This window comes from Sylvia atricapilla, chromosome 1 (assembly GCF_009819655.1).
Source record: "Sylvia atricapilla isolate bSylAtr1 chromosome 1, bSylAtr1.pri, whole genome shotgun sequence".
NCBI lineage: Eukaryota > Metazoa > Chordata > Aves > Passeriformes > Sylviidae > Sylvia > Sylvia atricapilla.
The window spans coordinates 110942634-110967647 of NC_089140.1; the positions used below are offsets into that span (position 1 = coordinate 110942634).

The 25014-nt window shown below is 42.2% G+C and overlaps 2 protein-coding genes, 1 long non-coding RNA gene and 4 other non-coding genes across 7 annotated transcripts in view; 3 read left to right on the top strand and 4 right to left on the bottom strand.

Moving 5' to 3' along the window:
- Positions 1-589: 589 nt before the first annotated feature.
- On the top strand, positions 590-11048 carry MCM4 (minichromosome maintenance complex component 4). The gene is made up of 17 exons (XM_066330808.1): positions 590-616; positions 750-850; positions 963-1115; positions 1820-1983; positions 2069-2167; positions 2310-2405; positions 2494-2589; positions 3028-3166; positions 3611-3831; positions 4335-4455; positions 5843-6102; positions 7036-7401; positions 7574-7701; positions 8920-9127; positions 9633-9861; positions 9980-10113; positions 10477-11048. Exons 2-17 carry the CDS (start codon positions 781-783, stop codon positions 10567-10569), a joined length of 2577 nt encoding a protein of 858 aa, XP_066186905.1. The 5' UTR covers positions 590-616; positions 750-780; the 3' UTR covers positions 10570-11048.
- On the bottom strand, positions 7278-24727 carry LOC136368578 (uncharacterized). Its single transcript, XR_010744867.1, has 3 exons — positions 23479-24727; positions 22000-22160; positions 7278-7313 (listed from the first exon to the last, which is right to left on the bottom strand). It is a non-coding gene; the product is annotated as an uncharacterized lncRNA (long non-coding RNA).
- On the bottom strand, positions 14091-14163 carry TRNAA-AGC (transfer RNA alanine (anticodon AGC)). The gene has a single exon. It is a non-coding gene; the product is annotated as a tRNA-Ala (tRNA).
- Positions 14553-14625, bottom strand: TRNAA-AGC (transfer RNA alanine (anticodon AGC)). The gene has a single exon. It is a non-coding gene; the product is annotated as a tRNA-Ala (tRNA).
- Positions 17024-17096, top strand: TRNAA-AGC (transfer RNA alanine (anticodon AGC)). Its single transcript has one exon. It is a non-coding gene; the product is annotated as a tRNA-Ala (tRNA).
- TRNAA-AGC (transfer RNA alanine (anticodon AGC)) lies at positions 17746-17818 on the bottom strand. The gene has a single exon. It is a non-coding gene; the product is annotated as a tRNA-Ala (tRNA).
- UBE2V2 (ubiquitin conjugating enzyme E2 V2) overlaps positions 21399-25014 on the top strand; it is a 34581-nt gene continuing 30965 nt past the window's right edge. Inside the window, exon 1 of the mRNA XM_066330838.1 lies at positions 21399-21420. Within this exon, the coding sequence (XP_066186935.1) occupies positions 21414-21420 (7 nt within the window). The 5' untranslated portion in view covers positions 21399-21413. The remainder of the gene's footprint in view (positions 21421-25014) is intronic.

Genomic DNA, 25014 nt, shown 5'->3' on the forward strand with positions numbered 1-25014 from the left:
ACCCTCGCTATAGAGACTGATTGGTATAAAGCCCCTTTTAAGTCGTCTTCTCGAGACTCTAGAGGTCCGTCTCCCTCAGCCTTTCCTCATCAGAGAGATGCTCCAGCCCCTTAATAATCTTTACTGCCCTTCGCTGGACACGCTCCAGGAGCTCCAGGTCTCTGTTTTACCAAGGAACACAGAACTGTAAAGTAATGCTTGACACAGTCGTAATTCCCCCCCTCCTCAGAGAATGGGCTGCTCCAACCTCTCCACGCCTCCCGGCAGCCCTGGTTTTGCCGCGAAATTCGGTAAGGTACGGGTGCCTCCACGCTAGGTTGCGGGGGGAGGCGATGTGCCATTACTGAAGGCAGCCTCCGTCCTGTACCACAAGTAGTAAACCTGCGTTGCAATTCTTTCTCTGTTGTAGCAGGTCGAGCTGGGCGCGACCCTCACTTCGGGGCTCCAGAGGATTCATCTCGTTCCTCCTTTCCCTCTCGGTTCCGCATCCCCCCTTTCTGCCTTCGTTGGGCGCTCCCGTTACGATCGCGCCTCGCCATTGGCCGGAAAGCCCGGGAGGCGCGCGCACGCCGCTGGTTTTGGCGCGGAGCGTGGCGGGGTCAGCGGCGCTGTGCAGGTGGGTGGGCGCGGCGGGCGGGGGTCGCGGCTGCCCAGGGGCGGAAAGGGACGGAGACCCGCCGGTAAGGGCTCGGCCGCTGGCGGAGCTTCCGCCGCCGCGCTCATTCTTCTCGCCGACCCCCTGCCTCCAGGTAGGACCGCCGCTGGAGCCGCAGCAGCGCCATGTCGTCGCCAGCCTCCACTCCCAGCCGCCGACGGGGGAAGCGCGGCCGGGGCAGCAACCCCCCGACTCGTAAGTGCTGCGGTGGTTAGGGGTGGGCCCCCCGCCCCGGGGCTGTTCTCCCAGCCCCTGCCTCGGTCCTGGCTATTGTAACGCCGGCTCCGGGCCCGCTTGTGTCTTGCAGCACAAGATGCTCGCTCTCCTCCCTCCCAGAAGCGTCGGACAGACGACTCCACCGGGGACCTGCAGCCCATGCCCACGTCCCCCCCCGCCGACGTGCAGAGCCCCGGCGCCGCCGATGCGCTGTTCTCCAGCCCGCCGCAGTTCCGCCACTCCGGTACGATGGGGCTGGGGCGGCTCCGTGCTGTGCGGGCCCTGGGGATGCAGCCCTGCACGGCCGTGGGGCCAGATCAACAGCGTGGGGCCAGATCCGGCTGAAAAACGCTCGAGGAAAAAATGAGCGTTATCTCATGTTTCTCATTTGAATTTGGTATAGTGAACTCTAGGAATGCAATCAGTGTCTGGGGTGCAGATCTCGAGTGTAGCTTCCAGTTAGCACGGGAATATATAGCAGGGAATATACATTAGTTTTTAAAATTTATTTATAAAGAACTACTAACACAGAAGGAACTAGGTTTTTGCCATAGAAAGCCTTTCTTGGTTTTATATATTGGGTTCTTTGTCATTCCAGTGGCTGTTGTGTCACTTGCTCTACCACCCCCAAAATACTGAAAAATTGTATTTCATCTAAAGTTCTGCATGTTTTTATGCTTGAACTCCAGCGTAGTTTTAAAATGCAGTACTGCTGTAGAGTTTTATTCGAAGCTTTATTTGAACTTGGGATCTTTGAGAAGAGCTGTAAACACAAAAGTCCTAGGGAGACTGGTAACATCTTTATTGTGTTTATTGTGTTAAAATGACTGATACCACTCATTTTATGACAGAGTTGAAGGAATGGTGAAACAAACGTAGAGCCTGAATTTTAGTCTGCTCAACATGTAAAATGTCTCAATAACCATCACAAAACACTTCCTTTTATAGCCATTCCTCTTGACTTTGACATCAGTTCACCTCTGACTTACGGCACACCCAGCTCCAGGGTAGAGGGTACCCCACGAAGTGGTGTACGAGGAACTCCAGTGAGGCAGAGGCCGGATCTTGGATCTGTCCGAAAAGCCAGACAAGTGGATTTACACTCGGATGGGGTAGGTGGATGTCTCGCCTCTTGTAGCTGACAACTTCGTTTTAAACATATAAATATTTGTGTATGCTTAATTTGTTTGCATGCAGCTGGCTGAGGATATTGTAGCAACTGAGCAATCTCTTGGACAAAGGCTTGTTATTTGGGGAACAGATGTTAATGTGGCCTCATGCAAAGAAAAATTCCAGGTGGGTTTTCTTTCTTTTTTTTTTTTTTTTTTAATGAAAAGCTCGTTTGATTTAAACAAATACTAGTTGAATCTGATACAAAGGAGGTTTTTGTACTGCTAAATTCTGCTAATTTTTCCTGCTTTACTTTCTTAACATTCAGAGATTTCTCCAGCGCTTCATCGATCCATTGGATAAAGAGGATGAAGACATTGGCCTGGATCTTAATGAGCCACGCTATATGCAAAGACTTCAAGAGGTACTTGTAATTCAGTCATTTGTAATTCAGCTTTTCTTTTTTCAATCTTGCATGCCATTGAGCTAAAGATTTCCTAACTCCCTTGCAGATTAATATGGTTGGAGAACCATTCCTGAATGTAAATTGTGACCACCTAAGATCATTTGATGAAAACCTCTACAGGCAACTGATCTGCTATCCTCAGGTGAAGTAGTGCACTTGTTTTCTGGCTTTCAGGTGGCTCTTTCATATTTCTAAGTTTTAAGATGCTTGTTTAAATGCAGTGCATGCTGTGTGTGTTCAGTGCAGTCTCAGTGTCTACTTTATTTAGTGAATGTAAATATATATAAAATGTATATATGAATATAAATTCTTGTTTCATAGTAGATGATCACAGAAACAGTGAGTACCTTGTGCATGCAAAGTTAGCTGGTAAACTGCAATGTCCAGAGTTTTGTGCTTCCACCCCCTGCCATACTCAAGTGAATGAATAGATCTGATCCAAACAACAAGTTTTGTGTTATGTAGGAAAATATTCAAATGGTGTAACTTTTAGCATTAGTGGCTGATCAGCAGCACATAAAATGCTTTATGCATAATTTCTTCATTCTGTGATTTAACTTGTAAGCTGTTTCTAATACAGGAAGTTATCCCAACATTTGACATGGCTGCCAATGAGCTCTTTTTTGATCGTTACCCCGATTCAATACTAGAACATCAAATTCAAGTAAGGCCATATAATGCACTGAAGACCAGGAATATGAGAAATCTAAACCCTGAAGGTAAACTTTTTGCTTACCATGTTATGCAAGGACCTTAAAGATTGTCATAAACTTAGTGAATACTAACGTAGGATTATATTAAGACTGAATAAAACTGTGCTTGGGCTCCATCCAGACCAATGTCTTCCATTCATGTCTGTTTCAGAAGCAAATGCTTTAGAGCCCAAATGCAGAATAATCTATCCATAAAGGAAATCTCTCCTATCATCAACTACTCCTGTTTGTAATTCTGCAAGTGCAAAGGATTCTTTCTTTTGTATACATATTCCTGTAAATTAAAATGTTTGTATTATGCATTCATAATTGCATTCTTTTTGCTTAAACAAAGTAGTAGTAACCTGTCTGTCTACCTTCTGCCTAAAAACTATTGTAAGGTGAAATTTTGAATGGTATTTAAATTTTAAGGGTATAAGATCATGACATGAGTCTCCTGTATTTTTGTAGACATTGATCAACTCATCACCATCAGTGGCATGGTCATCAGAAGCTCCCAGTTAATTCCTGAGATGCAGGAAGCATTCTTTAGGTGCCAGGTTTGCGCTTTCACCACCAGAGTGGAAATCGACCGTGGCAGGATTGCTGAACCTTCTGTGTGCAAGAACTGTAACACAACACACAGCATGGCGCTGATTCACAATAGATCCATGTTCTCTGACAAACAGATGGTATGTTGGCTATGGTAGTGGCTAAAATGAAAGAGTTGTTAGTTTTTGCTCCTAAAATCGTCACAGCATTAGTTGTGTATCTTGATATTGAATGCTTTGAAATGAAAAAGTGTTTTGGAACACAGAAATCGGTGAAACAAGTTAGTGAAACAGTAAGTCTGCTTTGGAGAAGAAATGCATTAGGAGGATGAAATGAAGTATATACACCTCTTAATGTTTCTGTATGGAAACCCATTTATATACAGCATGTCCACATCTGTCTAGATGAGGTGAGCCTTGTTTGTAGCAGCATTTTATCCATGCCAGTGGCAATCAGCAGAATTCTCATTTTCCTAATCTCTTTTAATCAATAATCAGTTTTGCTGTTTGGGTGGGGGTATTTTGTTCCTGAGCAATGTTCCTCATTCAAAATTATGCTGAAGACTGTGTTAATTCAAAGTCTATTGTATGCTTTGTGAAAGCTCTGCTTTTTTGCAACTGAAACTTAAATGGTGTTTTTTCAGATCAAACTGCAGGAGTCTCCTGAAGACATGCCAGCTGGACAGACCCCACACACTGTGGCACTCTTTGCTCACAATGACCTTGTTGATAAAGTTCAGCCAGGTGACAGAGTTAATGTCACAGGTAAAATTTGGTTTGAGTGTTTCCATTTCTCTTTGTCATTGATCTTAACTGTGTGTAAAGGGACCTTTACACTTCCAAGTACTGAGGGAGCTGGACACTTCCTTTGCAAAGCCACTCGGTTATCTTTACGAAGTCATGGTCACTGGCTAAAATACTAGGAGAAAAAAAAAAGCCAATGGCAGTCCCTACAGTGAGGGGGACACCTGGGGAACTGCTGGCCTGGTCAGCTTCATCTTGAGCTCTGGGAAAGGTGATAGAGCCAATAATCCTGGAAACCTTTTCTGATTGGGACAGTGTTCTACACCTTCAGCAAACTTGCAGACAAAAACAAAACTGGAAGGAAGCAGTGCTTGATAGACCATGGCTGTGGTGCCAGCATTTTCCTGGGCTGTATTAGGAGCATTGCCAGCAGGTTGAGGGAATACTGGGTCTCCTTGTGGGGTCTCTCAGGGGAAGGGAGACATAAACATACAGGAGTTAATTCAGCAAAGGGCTATGACAATAACAAAAGCCTTGGTCATACATGGAAAGGCTGAGAAAGCTGTGACTGCTCAGCCTGGAGAATAGAAAGCTTGGGGGAATCTTAGCAGCATGTTTAGAAACAGCTGGTTTTGGTGTGGTGGTGCCAAGAAGACAAAGCCAGACTTAATGATGCCTACTGGCACACAGAGGGCACAAGCTGAATTACAGGCAAGTCCACTAAAAAATAAGAACTTTTTTACTGTTTGTGTGGTCGAGCTTCATCACAGGTTGACTGGCAAGGCTGTGTGGAGTCTTTGTCCTTAGAGATACTCAAAACCTGATGGGACACAGCTGTTAGCAAGCAGTGGACTCTAGTTTGACCCCATGATTGGACTAGCTGTCCCCAGGCTGTCTGACCTTGATTCCTTCATTCTAAAGCTGTAACTGAAGACTATGCAGTATGTTAAACAGTGTCTGCAGTCAGGAGAGTGATAACGTAGAGTAAGTCTTGTGATACTGTAGCAACATATTATAAACCACTTTGCTTTAAAACAACTGCTGTAAAAAACCTCAAGATGTTTGAAATGCTTTAGAAAGCTGTTATTAAATTTGGCACTTAAAAAGAGGGGGCAAGGCTGATTGGAATGGGAATTTGAAAAGCATAAAGCCTTAATTTTTTTTTTCAAAAATGCTTTTATTGTTGAGAACACTTGTGGTACAAATGTAAAACATATACGTCTACCTGCAAAAGTGGGTCTAGGTGACTTAAATATGGCTCCTAAATGACTTACTGTGAGAAAGTAGATGACAAAGTATTTAGGCTGTTTAGAGAAGCTCTACTCTTCCTGGGAACTTGTACAATCTTTAGGGTTTGGAATTAGCGTGTTTCTCCATATCTAATGCTGTGACTGAAATCTGTATTTAGGTATCTACAGGGCAGTCCCCATTCGAGTTAACCCCCGGGTCAGCAGCGTGAACTCCGTGTACAAGACCCACATTGATGTCATTCACTACCGCAAGACAGACTCCAAACGCCTGCACTGTGTTGATGAGGAAACTGAGCAAAAGAGGTTTACAGAGGAACGCGTGGAAATGCTCAAAGAGCTTTCTAAAAAAGCAGACATATATGAGAGGCTTGCTTTAGCATTGGCTCCAAGTATCTATGAGCATGAAGATATCAAAAAGGTGAAAAGTTCTGTATTTCTCTTGTAAGGCGTGTATTTTTATGTGTATGTGTTTGTAGGTACTGTTTGTTGTTAATGTGTCTTGAAACTTAAAAATTGAAAAAGCTGTTATCTTGAGCAGTCTTAAAATGTCATGGTCTTGTCAAGGTGGAGTTGGTTGTAAGTGTACCATAATTCTTTTCATGCTATTAAGGAGTGTTAATTAGAGGGAAGAGAACTGAAAAGGTAGGAAGGCAGCAGAACTGGGAAAACTTAATTGCAGGATGCATCTTGGACATTTCCTGCAAGTTCAGATTGCTGATGATCAAAGGAAAGTAAGTACCTGTAACAACATAGTAACTGTGCTCACTGAGAAGAGGCATCCACAAGAGAAGAGCAGCTTCAAAATGACATCTGATGAACTCTGAATTATGGAGTACCAAAACATTTACTTGGATGTATCCAAGAAGGGACTCTTTTCCAATAAAGGGTCTACTGAGGTACTAGAACATTGTGAAAACTGCAATCAGTAGCAGGTCTCAAGGTATTGTTAGACTTTGAACACTCTTCTTCCAAGTATATTCCTTTGAGGTTTCTTTAATAGATTTATACTCTATTAGAGTTCACAGGTTCCTGAAAGTATCATTTAAAACCATGCAATGATTTACTTAGGAAATGAGAGAACAGTAATGACAGCTCCTTTTGTTGTTACCTTCTCAACAAGCTAATAAAGGCACATCAAGTCTAGGGGGAGTTGAGGAAAACTAAGAACTTTTCATCAAAGGGGATTCTTCAGGTTCCAGCCAAAATCTGGTTACGACATACAAAATTTGTCTTTAATGCTTGAAGCCCAGATGCGTTAATTTTAGCAGTGTTTGTTTTTCAAATGTTTCAGTTGAACAGTCGGATTTGCTCTGTTACATCTGTACAAGAAGTGATATTTTCATTTTTATAGGGTATTCTGCTTCAGCTTTTTGGTGGATCAAGAAAGGATTTTACTCACACAGGAAGAGGCAATTTTCGTGCAGAGATCAACATTCTTCTCTGTGGTGATCCTGGTACTAGCAAATCCCAGCTGCTCCAGTATGTGTACAACCTGGTTCCTCGAGGCCAGTATACTTCTGGCAAAGGCTCAAGTGCAGTTGGTCTTACTGCATACGTGATGAAGGATCCAGAAACACGACAGCTGGTTCTTCAGACAGGAGCTCTAGTGCTTAGTGACAATGGCATTTGCTGCATTGATGAGTTTGATAAAATGAATGAAAGCACAAGGTCAGTTCTACATGAAGTAATGGAACAACAGACACTCTCCATTGCAAAGGTAAATGACATTGAAGTTATTCTAGAGGCTTTTGCTCTTGATTTACTCTGAGGCTTTCACAATGCAGTTTTTAGCTACAGAATCCATCTAATAATATTGGTCTCATGAAATTGGAGGGAGGTTTTGGTGGTACAGCTGCAGCTGGTTTCAGAAATGTTTTTCCTTTGGACAGGCTGGAATTATTTGCCAACTGAATGCTCGAGCATCTATCCTAGCAGCAGCTAATCCTATAGAATCACAGTGGAATCCAAAAAAGACTACAATTGAAAACATTCAGCTTCCTCATACACTGCTGTCAAGGTACTGAACTGCATTGCATGTGTCATTTTTAGGGCATGTTACACTTCCTCTTCTGAAAATTATTACATATAGTAGAATAGAACTACTGTGTTCTTCACAACCTAATGGAAAACTTTCACAGCACATACTTTAAATGCTGTCCTTACAATACCTTTGTGAGGACAGAAGGGCCTTTTAGTATTTACACATTTACCTTGAAGAGCAGGTGTGATAAGATCTGTAAGATTTCTTGTATTTAATTCTATGTTGTTTCATAATCATCTCCTAGAAAAGAGCTGTTCTAAAACTTAATGTTTGGTAACTTTAACAAAAATTCAGGATGCTTTTCTTAGCTCCATAAAGCTTTTAAAGTGAAACACTGATGATCAGGAAACTTAGTGGCAGAGGTGGTAAAATCTTAAAATCTGTGGCTGCTTCATGCTGCTTTGTAAAGTTTACCTGAGGAGGTAAGCAGTTCTGGTCAGTTATTTGGGCAATAGCTGTTAGAGCCACATTTAATGCTTGCTGACAGAAAATTAAACTACATGCTGGAGTTGTATCTTGTTAAGAATTTCTACAGTAACTGGAAATTTCAAGTATACTGGATATCCTGAGAACACTTATGGCTTAAATTTCAATTAAGAGCTGCTAGGTTTCAGCAGTATCTCAATTTCATTTATTGGATTTAAGCCTACAAAAATAATTTATTGGCTATATTATCCATGTCTGCTTATAGTTGCTATATTGTTTCTAAAATTAGAAACCATTTTTTTCAGGATTAAACTGCAAGTGCTTTTTTAATTATTTGTACTTTATTTAGTTACATCTTTTTGCTGTTGTATTTCAGGGCAGTATCTTTAGCAGCAAGTTCTCCGCATTTGATATGCGTGTGGAATTTTTTGTTTGTGGCAGTTGCAACTTTGTCTGTGGGGGGGTAAGGGGTGTGGGTTTTTTAAGGAAACAAAATATGTCAGCTTTGAACATGGAATCTGAATTTTGCAGAATGTACCTCACTTTCAAAATTTCAAGTCCATAGAGTATAAGAAAATCCATTGTGTTGTTCTGTACCTTGAAAATTCAAAAAAAAATTTCTTTCTGGTGTAAGAAAGCAGTTTTTACTGAGAGTAGGAATTAACAGACTAGTAACTCCTACCTGTATTTATTACATTAATTCTTCTAAGCCAAGTACCTAACTGACAAGAAAGGATGTACACTAATACTGGATCATATCCTGTTCAGATTTGACTTGATCTTTTTGATGTTGGATCCACGTGATGAAGCTTACGACAGACGCCTTGCTCGCCATTTGGTTTCACTGTACTACCAGACTGAAGAAAAGTTGGAGGAGGAATACATGGATATGGCAGTACTGAGGGATTACATTGCATATGCTCGTAGTTATGTAAATCCCAGATTAGGTGAAGAAGCAAGCCAAGCCCTTATTGAGGTAAAGGAAATTGCTGCTGAGCATGTTCAGTCTTTCCTGACTTGTCAGAAGTGGTGAAATTCCCTTTTATGTACACTCTCTGTCTACATAACAACCTTCTGTAAGATCCTTGAAAAAAATAAGAGGGATCAGAGGAGTCATTCTGCATTCTAATGTTTAGCTTTCAGATAAGTTGGTTTGGTTCTATCACACAAAACACATTAAGTCTACCAAAGTAAAATGTATCATTGCAGACACAAGTATTGCTATGTAAGACTAATCCAGAATTCTAAAGTGATTCAAAACTTGATTCATGGCCATGGTTTAATTGCTTTATAACAGAACAGAATTTACTTGATGTGGTTATTCATCACTGCAGATGAACCCTGAAGGTGTGTGAGCAGAAATACAGTATTTTTGGATGGCTTGCCAGAATTGCTTACATTCTGAAATAAGAGGTGGGGGGTGCAGGGGGCTGAAAAGGAATTAATACGCAGTGAAAATGTAACGGGCGTCTCCCTTCCAGGCGTACGTGGACATGAGGAAGATTGGCAGTGGCCGGGGAATGGTCTCGGCGTACCCGCGACAGCTGGAGTCCCTGATCCGGCTGGCCGAGGCACACGCCAAGGTGCGCTTCTCTGAGAAGGTTGAAACCATTGACGTGGAGGAAGCCAAGCGGCTCCATCGGGAAGCGCTGAAACAATCCGCCACTGATCCAAGGACCGGAATTGTGGACATATCCATTCTCACCACAGGTTTGTGCTTCTGTAGGGTTAAAGCAGGGCTGCTGTTGGGATTTAGTGATTTTTAAAATGTGACTTGACCTGTTCTCCTTAGCTGACTGCTAAAAGGTGTTTTCCTTGCTTTTATAAGGAATGAGCGCAACAGCTCGTAAGAGGAAAGAGGAACTGGCTCAAGCCTTACGGAAGCTCATCCAATCAAAGGGTAAAACACCATCTTTGAAGTACCAACAGCTTTTGGATGATCTTCGGGCACAGTCTGAAACAGTAAGTTTCCTGCTTTGTTTTTACATTTCCATTGATTTTTTTTAAAAGCATTTTTTTTTCCAAATGGAACATTCTTGTTCTCAAATCCCATGACGGAAGGAAATGGAAATCAAATGATTTGTTGGCATGACTAGAAAGCCAGCTTTGTTACAGACAAATGAGTTGAATCTGCTGTACCTTAGTTTATTCTGGCTTCTGAAATTAGCAAACTGAGCTTCAGGGTTCCAGGCCAGGCTTCAACTTTCACATAGAACAAACGAAAACTTCAAATAAAAATATTAGGAAATTGGTAGAATGTACAGCATTTTTACCATGTTTGAAGTGTTTTCCCCATCTTTATTTGATTTGCTCCTTTTCTTCAAGGCTATCACGAAGGAAATGTTTGAAGAAGCACTTCGTGCCTTGGCTGATGAGGACTTCCTGACTGTGACTGGAAAGACTGTGAGGCTGCTGTGAGTTTCCCTGTGCTTGAGAGCCTGCTGTCATGACTTGTACTTCGCCTTACTCAAGAAGATAGTGTCAATCTGCAAGATCTTTGAGATTTGGGACTATCATCTGCTATGACAGGCATAGCCTTTCCCTGCCAACTAACTGTCAGGGCCTCACTTTGCCTTACTGTATTGCCACGGCAAGATTTGCACGGCTTGGGCTATCATTTGCTATGACAAGGGTAGTCATGATTAAGTGGCATCACTGTCACTACAAGTTATTATGAAAATCCTTGTGTCAATAATGCTATTTACATTTTAGCTAAATGTAATTACTAGTATGGTAAAGGCTTTGTGGGTTTTTTGAGTTTTCTTAGAGCATAGTAACAATATGGCCTGTATTTCCAATTGAATTGTAAAAATTCATCTTAAATGAGTTTTTAATAACTGCAGATTTTACTGTTAGTATTGCTGTAAGCTGAAATAAAACTATTTGACTCAAAAGGACTCATTCATTTCAAGTACAAATCACCATATCCTGTGCTGAGCACTTTTCAGTCTAGAATTCTGCAACTTTTTGGAAGCTCTCTGTGAGAGCATGAAAGGATTTTTGGTTGGTTTGTTTGACCTGCGTGTACTGTGGAAGTAGCCTCAATGTAGAAAAGGTAGATGGATTCTACTTGAAACTTCCTTTCTTTACTTCAGTTTTAAGTATGACTGGATAAATTAATATACCTACCTTTGGTGTAATGACATATAATTGTAGGGGTATCCGTGGACAGCAGGGAGAAGGAACTCTGCAGACCTGTGATATTCTACAAACATGCGGTTTTATTGCAAGGGTTGTGGGTAAAGAGGGCTGCTTTCTGCCACCAGCCTCTGCTGAAGGGAAGCCCCAGAGAGGGGGTATGAGGTAAGGGAGGTAAAAAAGCTAAGAGGGGTCAGAGAGGTAGGAGAGAGCAAGGTAGAAGAAAAGCGAGGACCTTGTTACAACACATTCTATCTCCTTTTGTGATAAATATTCTGATTTACAGTGACCAACCGGCACAATATACAAAACCTACAAACTTTGCATGCAACCTATGAGAACTACTAAATTACTCTATCATCCTATATTGTAAACTCTAATGACTACTCTTCTTAGCTACTTTTTCCTTGATGCCTTGGCAGGGTGGAGACAGGCTGCATTCTTGGGTCCCTTTGTTTTCTGTCCTTCAACCTATCTCCAGTTAATCACTGTCTTCCTGCCTGCCATGCCTACATCTCAAAGCTGGCCTTCATTTCTATTTCACTCATAGGTTTTACATCTCCAGTATTTCTTACCAGACAATCATATCCATAACCCCTTCCTGCCCCATCTTTCCCAACATATAATCAGTCCTGAAAGAACCAAGTCTTTTAGCTTGTTTCCAATAACATTCCCAAGGGCCTGGTATGGGTGATTTTTTTAATAGAAAGATACAATGCTATGTCAATCTTCCTCAGATGTATAAAGCAGCACGATTGCTTTATGTGGTCTTTTTTATTTAAGTGCAATGAGCAGGTTAGAATCCTTGCATAACTGTTGGATGTTACCAAGAAATATTCCAAACCTTACTCTGCCTTCACTTCAGGAAGAGGGGAAAAAAATAATCCATCTATGTACTTACTTGAAGTGATCTTGGATTATACTGTTCATCTTAAAAGAAGGATGAGTCTTTCTCTAATCATTAGACATTCCTGAGACAGATGTCTATGTTATCATTGTCCACACTGCTTACAACTGATGAGATTAAAAAATTACATATCAAAGATCATGATCAGAAATAGTTTTTAATAAAACAGGTTTACCACAGGCTGTTGTGGGCAGAAGAGCCCATTGGCAACATATTGTGAACTGAGAAAAACTTGGCTGAGTGTAAGTGCCTACACAGCAGCCATAAGGATGCCCTGGACTTTTCAGAACAATGGGATTTAGAGAGACCATTCCAGGCATCTTCTATCTGCTGATCATACTGAAAGTAGTCACTTTTGGGTATGCTATGAATTTTCAGGTCTGCCTGCGCATTCAAGGGGAAGGTTAAGGTTTTGGCCTCCAGAGACATACCAAGAAATGGAATAATAACTTTTGCTGATTCTACACACATTTTCTTCCTCATCCATGGATAGACTGAAGATGTGAGGAAATATGGCCTTTTTGCATGCTGTGAGATGCTCAGTTAACATTCAAGACACAACAAATTTAGCATAACTGGTGACTGAGATCTAAAAAGCTGCACTTGCTGTGCAGCTCCTGGAAAGATCAGGGGAAACTACCCTAATGAAACACACAGTGTCTGGAGAAGGACCAGAATAAATTAATAAAATAATGGGGGAAGTCAGTGAATCATATGGTCAAGATTATCTCTGAAGCTCAACGCAAGTGTGCTTTCAGATATGTTAGAGGCATCAGCCTCTTAAAGACACCTTCACAAAATGTAAGTAGGAGAGAAGTCTGAGGAGCTCAATTACAGCCTGCACACAGGCATAGCTAAAAGATGGATGCTATAGTGTGCTTTCCAGGACACAGGCTTGGGAGGAAAGAGGTGACAGCTTTTAGCTGTAAACTTAAATTGACTGATTCAGCTCATACTACAGGTTCATAAGGATCGTTAATGAAAGAAGATCCTGTATATCTGGGCAGGGATCACAATGGACAGCTGGAGAAGCATTCCTAAATTATTTCCACTGTGGGATCAAGACACATGAACTCAGGTCTGTAACCATCATTCATCCATTGTGTGCTGATTCTGGATGCTGTAGAGTTAATTTTCTTCACAGTGGCTGTTGTGGGGCTGTAGTTCAAATTTGTGCTGAGCACGGGTTGACAAGGTTTTTCTGCTTCCCTTATTGCCGTGTTGGCTTGGGAGGTAGGGAGGAGACAGCCAGGACAGGTAGTCAGTCTACCTGACCAAAGGGATATTCCAGACCATATGATAACATGCCCAGTATGTAACATGGAGGAAAGAAGGAAGAGGGGCACATTTGAAGTGATGTCATTTGTCTTCCCAAGTAACCATTACACGTGATGGGGCCCTGATCTCCTGGGGGTGGCTGGACGTCTGCCTGCCCATGGGAAGCAGCGAGTTAATTCCTTGTTTTGCTTTGCTTGTGTGCACAGCTTCTGCTTTCCCTATTAAACTGCCTTTATTTCAACCACTGAGCTCTCCAGCTTTTACGCTTCTAATTGTCCCTGCTGGTGGGGGAGTGAGTGAGCAACTGTGTGGGGCTTGGTGTATGGCTGGCGTTAGACCACGACACGTTTTTCATTAAGCATGCAAAAATGTCGTACTGCAGAATTCTTTTCCTGCTCCATTTAACTTACACTGTCCAGGACGTCAACTGTTACAACAGAGGACTGGCCTATACAGTTATACAAGCCTGATTTAGGTAGTAGGGGCGGAGGAAGAAAAGGAGTAAGGGAAAACAAAACAACCTGGTTTTACTCCAATTGAAACAAAACTATCATTTTACCGAAACAGTTGCACATTTTGTTTGGTAGTGTGGATCAACCGCTGCCCGGCAAAACACTGGAGAATGCGGGCATCGATCCCGCTACCTCTCGCATGCTAAGCGAGCGCTCTACCATTTGAGCTAATTCCCCCTGGAGGCAGCAGCCGGGATCACAGATCTCTGATCCTGTGAGCTCCTAAAACCGCAGTTCCACATGTAGAATGCAGTTTTCTTCCTCGCTCTGGCGTCTCTGCTCACAAACGAAAATACGTTGAACTTCGATTCCAAAATAATACATTTGTAGTACTTAATTTAGCACTTCTAAATCACGCAGCAAGAAGCAAGGCAAGCTGGAAGAGACATATTTTCCAGCTGTGTGTATGTAATAATAAAAAATCACCGGTTTGCTGCTTGCCGTTCACGAAACGAAGTGCGTTGTGGCATTTCGTTTTCTTGCTATACGCGTCAGGCTTTATTTAAGGGTTTTTTTAAATACTCATAGTGAAGTATTTTTGCTCACACGAGGAGCAAAACCGAGGCTGGAGAATGCGGGCATCGATCCCGCTACCTCTCGCATGCTAAGCGAGCGCTCTACCATTTGAGCTAATTCCCCCCATATCTATCAGTAACATCCTGTAAGTTTAGACCCCAGGGCAGCCGTTCAGAACATTTAAGCACCGCCTGACCTGGAGCCGCCTATGGTTCTACCCAAGAGGACAAAAAACCCCTAACGTGAAAAGGCGGTGTAATGTGACAAGGGACCTCACACCAACGTGCGCGACAAACTCGTGCCCTGCAGCCTCTCAGTGCCACCTGCCACACGTCCTTCTACATTTAGGGAAATCACATCACAACACAACAAGTGGAGTAGCTTGAGGATAATACAAAACTTGCATTTGCCCTGATGTCCCCTGAAGAGACCACCTAGAAAGCAAAACTCAAGCCCGATTAAATTAATTTGTATCAGTTTCCATTAGAATTGACAAGAAGATGAATTGATCTGTGTTAAATGAAAGTGTGCGGACACAAAGCCTTCAACACTGAAACACCCTAATTTTTTATTTTTTAATGGAACTAAAAAGGTCGAGCTATTTTTCAGACATAAATAAGGAAGTTTTCCCAATCAGGTTAAGAAATGAGCACATTTTACTTGCCATCTTACATGAAAACTTAGCAACACTCACAACATTCATGATCAGAAAACAATGCTGTCAATTACGTAAAATATATGTTTTAATAATTGAAAGTAGTGCAGAATCTTTCCTCACTCTTATCTGACTTGGGCATTAAATAAACTGTTTTTCTGTGAGCCAAATGGGTGAAGCTTTAGGCCTCTTCAGTGGCAGAAGAGTAAGATGTGGTGGTGAAAAAAAGGGAGAGTTCATCTGCCTTTTTCATAATGACTCAACTGCACAGGGTCGATAAAGAAAACTGTTCACAGAGCTGAAAACACGATATGGGAGAGATCCTGGACGCAGGCCTGCAGGGGGCCATCAGTGAGCTAAGATACACATTTGCCTGTGAGAAGGACTGAAACTGCTTTTGCATATTTGCTTTCCCCCTCAAGTCTACTCAAGTGAGGTAGAAAAACTCATCTCCAGTAAAATGCAGGAAGGTTTCGGATAATTTTTTTTTTTTTTTTTTATCGTGCAGAGACTGAAGTTAAGGAGAAGGATATTTGCACTTCAGGAGAATGTTTGCAGCAACTCCGTAGCTGTAGTTCCACATCTCGACCTGAACCCAGATTGTAACAGATTTGGAGTACTACCTTACCTACTACAAACTGTAACTTGCTGATGCTCAATTTCAAAATCTATTTTGTTTTGACTGGTCGCTGCCATCCAGTGCTGCCTAAACCCTTCAGAGAAAACCACCAGTACATGTATTGTTGGATTACTGCACACACTTTAGTTTACTAGCAGGACTTACTCCTCTGCATTTAAACAAAGCGTATCAGTGTATCCACTCTGTAAACTACATTTTCCTTCTTGAAATCCGGAAAGCATTCTTTAACAGCCTCTGAGTAGAGGTTTAGCAACATGCTTCCCACTGCAAAGTCAGTTAGAATGACTACAGGTGAATTTTTCTATTTAAGAAATATGCTCAGTAACCCCGTATATTTAAGATGCAATACTATTTGGAAAGAATTACCAAAGTCAATAAATAAAGGTAGAAATACAAATAATTTCTAAAATATAACATAAAAATACGTGGATGAATTTTTCCTCTCCAGAAACTAAACATAAACTTTAAATCCATTTTATTTATGTATTTATTGGTTGTAAACATTTATGTATGTTTAATTAGAAAATAAAGTAGGAAAAGTGTGGACCCGGTATTTTCTGAGCCTGAGAATTGCTAGCTCTTCCCAAGGGAAACTTTTCAACAGTTTTCCCCAAAACAACTTTGTGTAAACAATATTCCTTTCCCGTAACAACAGGCGTTGTTTGCTATTTCTGTTACTTAGCCAATGGGAGACGTGTCAGTCCTACGGGCCAATAAAGCGTCTTTCTTAGCACAGCATGTTATAAAAGGGCTGAATGAATTGTAGATAAAGTCTTCTGATTTCTACTGCCTTCTGACTGGAGTCAAGCATCTTTATTTTGTGTCCTATTGCAACAGAAAAGGAACTAATGACTTGGAAAAAAAAAAAGGAGAAGAAAAATCTTACTGTGCTTTAGTGACTTCTAAGAGTAGTCTTTCTAGATATACAAGCTTTTTTATACTGCAGTGTAAGAGATGGAAAAAAAAAAAAAAAAAGTTCTCTCTCCTTGAATAAACACTAGAGGATGCATTGCTCAGGGAAACGAGCTGTTTTATCCAAGGAACACAGCAGAAAATGCTCCTCATACGTCAAGCGTGTAGCCTGGCTTTTCAGCCACCGGGTTTTCCACGTAAATTCAGAGCTGACTCCGTGCTGTTAGACAGAGTAACTTCACGCAGCAAACCGCATCCGGAGCGGCCGCGGGGGGTTTGAGCAGGAGTGCGGCCGCCCCGGCGCCCCGCGGCACGGGGAATTAGCTCAAATGGTAGAGCGCTCGCTTAGCATGCGAGAGGTAGCGGGATCGATGCCCGCATTCTCCAGTGTTTTGGTCGGCTGTAGCGCCACGCTGGGAAAAGATTTTCTTCCACGAACTGTGACTAGAAAATCCACAGCGTGAAATACAGACGACTTCGCACGGCAAATAAAAGGGGAGAAGAAATGTTAATTGTGAAGATTACACTTGTGCATTCGCCTCTTAAGAAACAAGTTCTTCACAAACTCATGTAAACTAACGCTGTTACTCTGCGATACAGGAAAAACAGATAGCCGCTTCCGTCTCTTACCACTGCACCAAATGTGAGCATTTATGATCACTTTTTAATCACGCGGAACGTTACTGAAATCGTCTCTGTGAAGATGTAGTTTGTAGCTGTCTATATAAATCATCAGCTCACCACAGAATTAAGTGTCTCTCCAGCCACCTTGCCCCCGCTGTAGGACGGGCAGGGCACGTTTGCTCCTAACCTCTTTCGAGTTATACTCTCACAGCGTCATTTTACGTCTTCCCCTAGCCATGAGAAGAAAACAATTTGCACTTGAAAAAAAAAGAAAAAGCTCAGCTCTGACCAGCGGCAAAAAATTAAACACTTCATACTCTGCAAACGCGTCTCCAAACTGATTCATTTTAATCCTTACGAAACTGCTCCAGGAAAACAGATCCGAATTCAAAAGAGCGGCCCAGCAAAACACTGGAGAATGCGGGCATCGATCCCGCTACCTCTCGCATGCTAAGCGAGCGCTCTACCATTTGAGCTAATTCCCCCTGCGGTTTCCCCGCCCCCTTCGCCGACCATTCCCGCTTTCCCTTCCCTCCCTGCCGGACCCACCGCACAACGCGCCGAAACGTGACCGCCGCCTCCAGCACAAAGCCTCCCCGAGCCCCGGTAGCCGGGCAGCCCCAGCCCTGCTAATCCCCCGCCCAAGTCACGGGTAGGCAACAACAGCGCACAGCTCTGCAGTGAAACGCAGAAACAATTAGATATTCCTGCAAGCGCACTGCTTTTGACAGCCGTAGTGGGAATTTTGCCTAATATGATATCTGGACTCCTCAAGGCAACAGCAGGCGCTTTGTTCAGCGGCGCTGCATCTGGATAACATCCGGACTTGTGTTTCCAGGCGATTGCAGACTTATGTTCACACCAAACAATTATTACTGCTGAAGAGAAATCTGGATATATTTAAATACGGTATTTTTTCTAGACAGACTTTTCCTATTTGTAATCCCTAGGTGGAAGACAATCGGCTAAATAACTTTACTCTTCTCCACATTTTACGATATCAAATAGATATGACTGAATACGTAGAGTTCTTTCAGTTCTTTCTCTTGTGGCAATAGAGGCTCGGTTCACGTTATTAAAAGGGGGTTAAACAAAAGCACACATGGAACAAGAGTTCTTGGAAACAATGAAAAAAGCACCAAATGGAACACCGGGAAACATAGTAATAGTTACATTATTTACTTACAGCCATTTTTAAACTGTGATGCTTAAATCTTGTCTATCAGATAGACAAGCACAGAGACAAATACATATAAAATTAAAAAATATGAAACTAAAATGTAAAAAATGATAAATATTTACTATTATGAAACAGCAGTGAAAATTCTGTTTAGTGGTTACACAAACAGCAAGAGAGTTGTGCATTTTTATGACACTTACAATATTAAATAGTCTGCCTTCTGAAGAAAAGGAGTATCTGAAATAAAAATTATTAAATACCTACACAAACAACTCTCGATTTCCCAAGGATGAATCACACTGACATGTAAAGATTTTTGCAAATCTCTCCTCTTCAATGACTTAGTGATTTTAGAAAACAAAATAACAAAATTTCAGTCTTTGGTCTAGCCCTAAAGCTGTATATGGAAAGTCCCATGCACATTCTTCCATTAACAAAATTCCCGTGTCTTGGCACCTACTCCCTTACTCTGATATTAACAGCTCAAAACATAATAAACCCTAGAAAGATTTGCTACTTTTAATAGTATTTGCTACTGCGGTTACCACCTTTAAGGAAAATCAGTCTAGTCCATCTGGGAGGTTATGCACCAGAACAAAATTCTGTAATGTTGGTCAAAGAAACAGCTTAGCCAGGCCTCCCAAGTAACGTCAGCTACCATTACCAGTCACAATAGAAACTTGCACAGCTGAAATAACTCATATTAAATATACTGCTTTTATAAGAAGTATGACACCAAGATATTTTTTGTCTGTATTTATCAGATTAGTGTTTAGGTTAACACTGTGCTCTCTGTGCACTAATAACAAGACGGTGATCTCAGAGCACATCTCTGACCAAGATCATTTTATGCTACTCTCTATTGGTAACCTCCCCTGTTACCAACACAAAAATCTCTCTCATTATTTCAACCTGTAAGATCTCTATCAGAGAGCTGAAATACCAAGAAAACATACAAGTTACCATTCTCTTTCTCTAAAAGGATCCATGGATTTTAGATTTCCACCCAGGTTATCATGTGGATTCCAGATTGGCAAAGACTTCATTCTGTTTTCAGATAAAAAAAACAGGAAGTCGTACATTAACATGATTATGCATCTAGGTTTTTTCCCTCGGAAAATGGCTACACTCATATCACAACTTACTCCCAATTTTTCTGGGAGACCCTACAAACTTAATGAGTGTTAAAAAAAGTTTCAACATCATGCTACATGTACAATGCCCTTCTTGAAATAAACAGGATAACAATACAGAGAAACTGTGTTACTGATTTTACATACAAAACAACATGTTCAATAGTTAATAGCAATAAACAAGGGTGTTACAAAAGAAGTGAAATTGACTACGCCCGAATCCCATTGGATCTGCAACCTTTGTCTTCTGAATCACCACTGTAAGAATCTACATTTTCACTACATTCCCTCTAATTCCACATAGCAGAGAATGCAGGCTAGCTATGCCTACACCACCTGGCTCATCAGCTACCACTAAACAGCACATACAAGGTTTCCCTCATGTTCATTTAACGTCTCTTCCAAGCAATGGATTTCCACAGAATAGTAAACAATTTCTTTGTATTTTTGATTTTTATCCACCTTTCACTTTTTGTGACAAAGTTAAGAGGCGTGAGAATGAAGATTTTTCATAGCTTAAAGGATTTAAGAAGATTCAGATCCCTATATCCTATGGTTTTTAGTAAAGAACAGAACTATGTACTCATTAAATGAGATTTTTTTTTCCCAGAATAATAGAGTAGTTTTAAGAATAATAACTTCGTCCAAATAAATAAACCAACCATTTATACAAAGCTCCAAGGAACTGGTTACATGGAATGGACTGAAAAATGTATTTGGCTGCAGTGTTCCAAGACCAGAGGGTTAAGATACACAGAACTCACTTAAGTTCAATGTATGTTTAACATCTGATTACTTAGGTCCATATGAAAATCTGAGAGCTTTCCTTTTTTAAGTTTATACAACACCATGATATACAGTAATTTTAAACTAGAACAGGGAAACCAGACTTATTAGAGCAGCTGCATTCACTGATAAAGCTACCTGCTTACAGTGCATTGAAAACACCACAACCATGTTAAATTAAGACCACAAAAAATTTAGGATAGCACCCACTTCAACAAATTCTTCAACTCAAGTTATCTTCTGATTTGAGCCTTCCACCTCTTTCCTGGGCTCAATGTTACAGGCTAAATGAACTGTGGAGGAGCAGTATCAGAAGTAAAGAAAACAACAGCTATTAAAGCTTACTAATGCAGCGGAGGATTAGTGTGGTTGTAGGTGTTGAGAACAATTGAAGGATGGCTGGAGCCTGAGTCAGGGCCGAGCAGCACAGGGATAGGAAACACAGGAACAGGAATGCCAGGAGAACCCACAAAATCACCCGCTCTGCTGCGGAGTCACACTGCTCACTGCACCTCCTCCTTCAAACAAGCACCCCATGACTCCAAAAATAGATTTTGTGAGACCCCCTACGACAACCACCACGACCAGAACGCCCCTGGGTAAAAGGCTGTGCACAAACCTCCTCCACGTGCTGTCGTCTTCTGATGGACTTCGATATGTTTCAGCTCAGACTCGCTCCAGGCGACAACAAAGGGAACACAGCTCCCCCTGCCCGCGCTCTCCCACCTTCCCGGCCTCTCAGGACTGGAGCTCTCCTCCGCCCTTCCCAGGCACTAAGCCTGCCCTGCTCTGTGCTAGAACCTTCTGTGGAGGCGTGTTTCCATCCACCCCAATGGCAACTCTGTCCCCAGGGCAGCCGCTGACCTCCTTTTATTCCCTAATAGATGGAGCAGTGAACAGGCGGTGCTGGGAGGTTTGTCACCGTGTGGATGGGGAAATGCTGTAGCCGCGTCTCTTCTGATGCTCAAGGCAGCTGTTGGGATGGCAGGTAAGTCTCTGAAGAAAAGCCACCAACCTGCCTGTTGGTCAGCCCTTCTGTCCCCCTGAAGTTGCCTTCTGTACCATCAGGGGGAAAAGGTAATGCTGGAAAGAGCAGTTTTTGATCCTAATTTTCCCAATGCAATGGCTCTAAGTAGCAGGAATATCAGCTGTGTATACTTTCAAATGGACCTAAATATTTTTTTCATAATGTAAATTCATTATTAGGTTTATGCTCATGCATTTTCCTAGGGATTGCTTTGAGGGTGGAGGTTGAAAAACAATTTTAAAAAATGTACATTGATATGTATTTAAGGAGGACAGAATTTCCATTTTCAAACCACATTACTGATAGTTTCTAACAGTAGAGAACATGACTTCTTACTAATTTGGATATGCAATATATCTTTCTCTGTCACTTTCTGGTTTTGTTTTTCTTTTTAGGATATTATAGAACATAAGGGTTATTTGGAACTGTAAAAGCTCTTCCCATCTTGCAAAAAATCTCAGCTTCTGCACCTTTGACACCAAACATGAGGTTAACTGTTAGCAAGAAAAGACAGTTTTAGCAGTAAATGGTAAAACCCACCTTTGGTTTATCCAGCCAGCAGGCTTGGTGAAACTGTAGGCTAAGGTGCTCCAGCTTATACCCTTCTTCTTCAGTTCCTTGGAGTCTCTGAAGTTTCGGCAATAATCCATCTCCTGTGCGTTTATAACCTTGCTGGTTTTGTGCATTGCTTGATGTTTTTCCTGAAAAAAGTAAAATAAGGGAAAACCAGAAAATCATTGTTTTCTTACAGCAAGAGTTGAGCTATTTTTATGTAACACTTGAGTTCTTTTGCTAAATGTTCTTAGTAAGATTACAGCTACGTCAACACTTCTCAAATAAATAAAAGGCTATGAAAGAATGTTAATGGTGTTAGACAACTTGAAACAAGATCAATGCAGAATCTTGAGTTGTTTACCAGTCCTTTAGGATCACAGCAGCACTTCAATTGTTAGCAGCCATCTCTAAACAACTTCCTGTGAAGAAAGCTTTTATTTTCTCTGTAGACAAAGACAAAAATAAGGTGATTTTTTTTTTTTAATCCAAAGACTTGACCAGGAAGTTACTCAAGAATGCCTGGTCTAAATATGTTCCCTGTCATCACTGCCAAATAATGCAATAATGAGTGTTGGTTAGCTAACTCACTCTAAATTCCTAGAGATGATCAAGGAAGCAGGTGCTTTTAGGCCCAGATGAGCATCCAAGGCGGTTCATGCTGCATAAATAAGATCATGTGAAAAAAAACAGTGCCTAACTTCAGCTGAATTTTGTATCACAGTTTTCCACCTAGTGTTTTCAATGGAAAACCCAGTGAAGTGCCTGAGCATGTTCTAGCCGCTGCCACAGAAAATTGAATTATTTACATTGCAAAGATCTCTCCTTACTTCACAAGTGTTACATGTTTACATTACAGTTTCACACTGCTTTTAGTTTTTTTAACACTCTACAAATACTGAAAAACTATACACGATCAATCGCCCTCTCCTCACCTTCAAAAATCTTGGGCTTAACTCTGACAAGACTAGCTTTAGCATTTAAAAAAAAACCCAAACAAAAAATAACCAACCAACCAAAAAATCAGGTATAGCTTAAACATACAGCTGGCCATAAATCCAGAGCAACGTTATATCTGATTATTACTCTCACTTTTACCATTAGTGCTCTTAGAACTGACAGCTATATTTTTTCTGAATACCATTATTCTTTCTTCCCCTTCCTATTTTATTGTGGTTGGCAGTGTCAAAAAATTGTAGCAAATCAATGCTGAAGCGTGTCAAGCACAAAGTGAATACTGCCACATAGAGTAAAGACAGCGGCTTAGTTTCAGTTTTTCCTAATCTGTCTTGCCTCCTGCCAAAGAAACCAGCTCCAGGGACAACTGGATGTGTATGTACAGTATCTCCAAGCCATTCATCACATGTCAAGGCTAAGGCACATAAAATGATTCAGCATCACCAAAAGCTAGTAAATGATGTAAAAACAAGCCAGGCCGGTTAGAAACCAGTAGTGTGGTGATTTTACCTCCACTCATACTCTGATTTGATTTCTTCTTGGACTGGCTTAAATTTGATGGATGAGTAACTTGTTCCATCTGCGGAGTGAGAAATGTGTCCTGGCTTAGCAAGGAGCCATTGTCTGATTTAGTGCTAACATGGTGCTGGAACAATCTCCTCTGTAAATATAGATGTTCAAGCAACAGTCAGGAAGTCACTGGGTGGCAGATTGTGGGGTGTATAATTTGTCTGTACGTGCAAGAGGCAGAGAGCTTATGGAGAAGAGCAGAAGTGAACACTGCCATGGAAATCAGGTAAATTCTTCTCACCCTACAAAGAACCAGAGCCAAACCCAGCTCTCTTGCTTCGTATATCACTTTATGTTTCAAACAGAGATCTGAGAGGCCTCTGGGGTTAAAATAAGTTGGGGAAAGACGTAAAGTGGAGCTCAGCCACTTTGGTTTGGTTCAGCTCAAAAAACCTGGGTTGATCCAGTTGTGTGTATGTGAAAGTTGTTCCAGGTGTGTTCACATTATTTTTGTATCAGAAATCGCATGGCCAGGGCCATGATTGTCACCCTGTCCTCAGCAGTGGTGAGGTCACACCTCGAGTGCTGGGTTCAGTTCTGGGTCCCTCAGTGCAAGAAGGATATCGAGGTGCTGGGGGGTGCCAGAGGAGCACAACAGAGCTGGTGAAGAGTCTGGAGCACATGTCCTGTTGAGGAGCGGCTGAGGGAGCTGCAGTTGTTTGTCATGGAGAAAAGGAGGCTCAGGGGAGACTTTATCACTCTCCACAAACACCTGACAGGAGGCTGTAGCCATATGAGGGTCAGCCTCTTCTCCCATGTATCTAGGGTCAGGACAAGATGACATAGTTGTAAGATATGCCAGGGGAGGTTTAGTTTGGACCTCATGAAGAATTTCTTCATAGAAGAAGACATTAGACATTGGAATGGGCTGCCCAGGGAGGTGGTGGAGGCACTGTCCCTGGGGGTGTTTAAGGAAAGACTGGATGTGGCACTTAATGCCACGGTGTAGTTCACACGGTGGTGGTGGTGTTCAGGCAGAAATTAAACTCGATGATCTCTCAGGTCTTTTCCAGCCTAATCGATCCCGTGCTTCTGTGAAGCAGAAGCGAGGAGGCTGGGGGAAGGAGAGGATGGAAGAGCACGGAGCAGGTGGCAGGGGATTTTGGAAGGCCGAAGGGAAGGGGTTTGTGGGAGGCGAGAGGGCTGTCCCGAGGAGCGGGGCAGCGAAGGCGAGGGGCCGAGGCGCAGGGGCGGGAGCTGCGGGGCCGGGCGCGGAGCGGCTGCGGCAGCCGGGACACCGCCGGGCCCGGGGGGGCTGGGTGCTGTTTGGGGGAGCCAGCTCCGGGGGGCTGTGGGTGCAGTTCTGTGGGAGGACAGGGCTTAAGGAGCGGCCCTCAGGGGCTGTGGGTGCAGTTGTGTGGGAGGACAGGGCTTAAGGAGCGGCCCTCAGGGTGTTAGCGAGGAAAACACATAACCACCGAAATGATTATGAGGTGCTTTATTGAAGAGCTCTGGGAGCCGGGGTACAAACCCAAA

What these genes read in the sequence shown, in the direction of transcription:
- MCM4 (XM_066330808.1), top strand. Translation starts at nt 781, where the DNA reads ATGTCGTCGCCAGCCTCCACTCCCAGCCGCCGACGGGGGAAGCGCGGC. An exon ending in TGACAGAGTTAATGTCACAG is followed by an intron (nt 4,456 to 5,842) that starts GTAAAATTTGGT and finishes ATCTGTATTTAG; the next exon opens with GTATCTACAGGGCAGTCCCC. An exon ending in CCTCATACACTGCTGTCAAG is followed by an intron (nt 7,702 to 8,919) that starts GTACTGAACTGC and finishes TATCCTGTTCAG; the next exon opens with ATTTGACTTGATCTTTTTGA.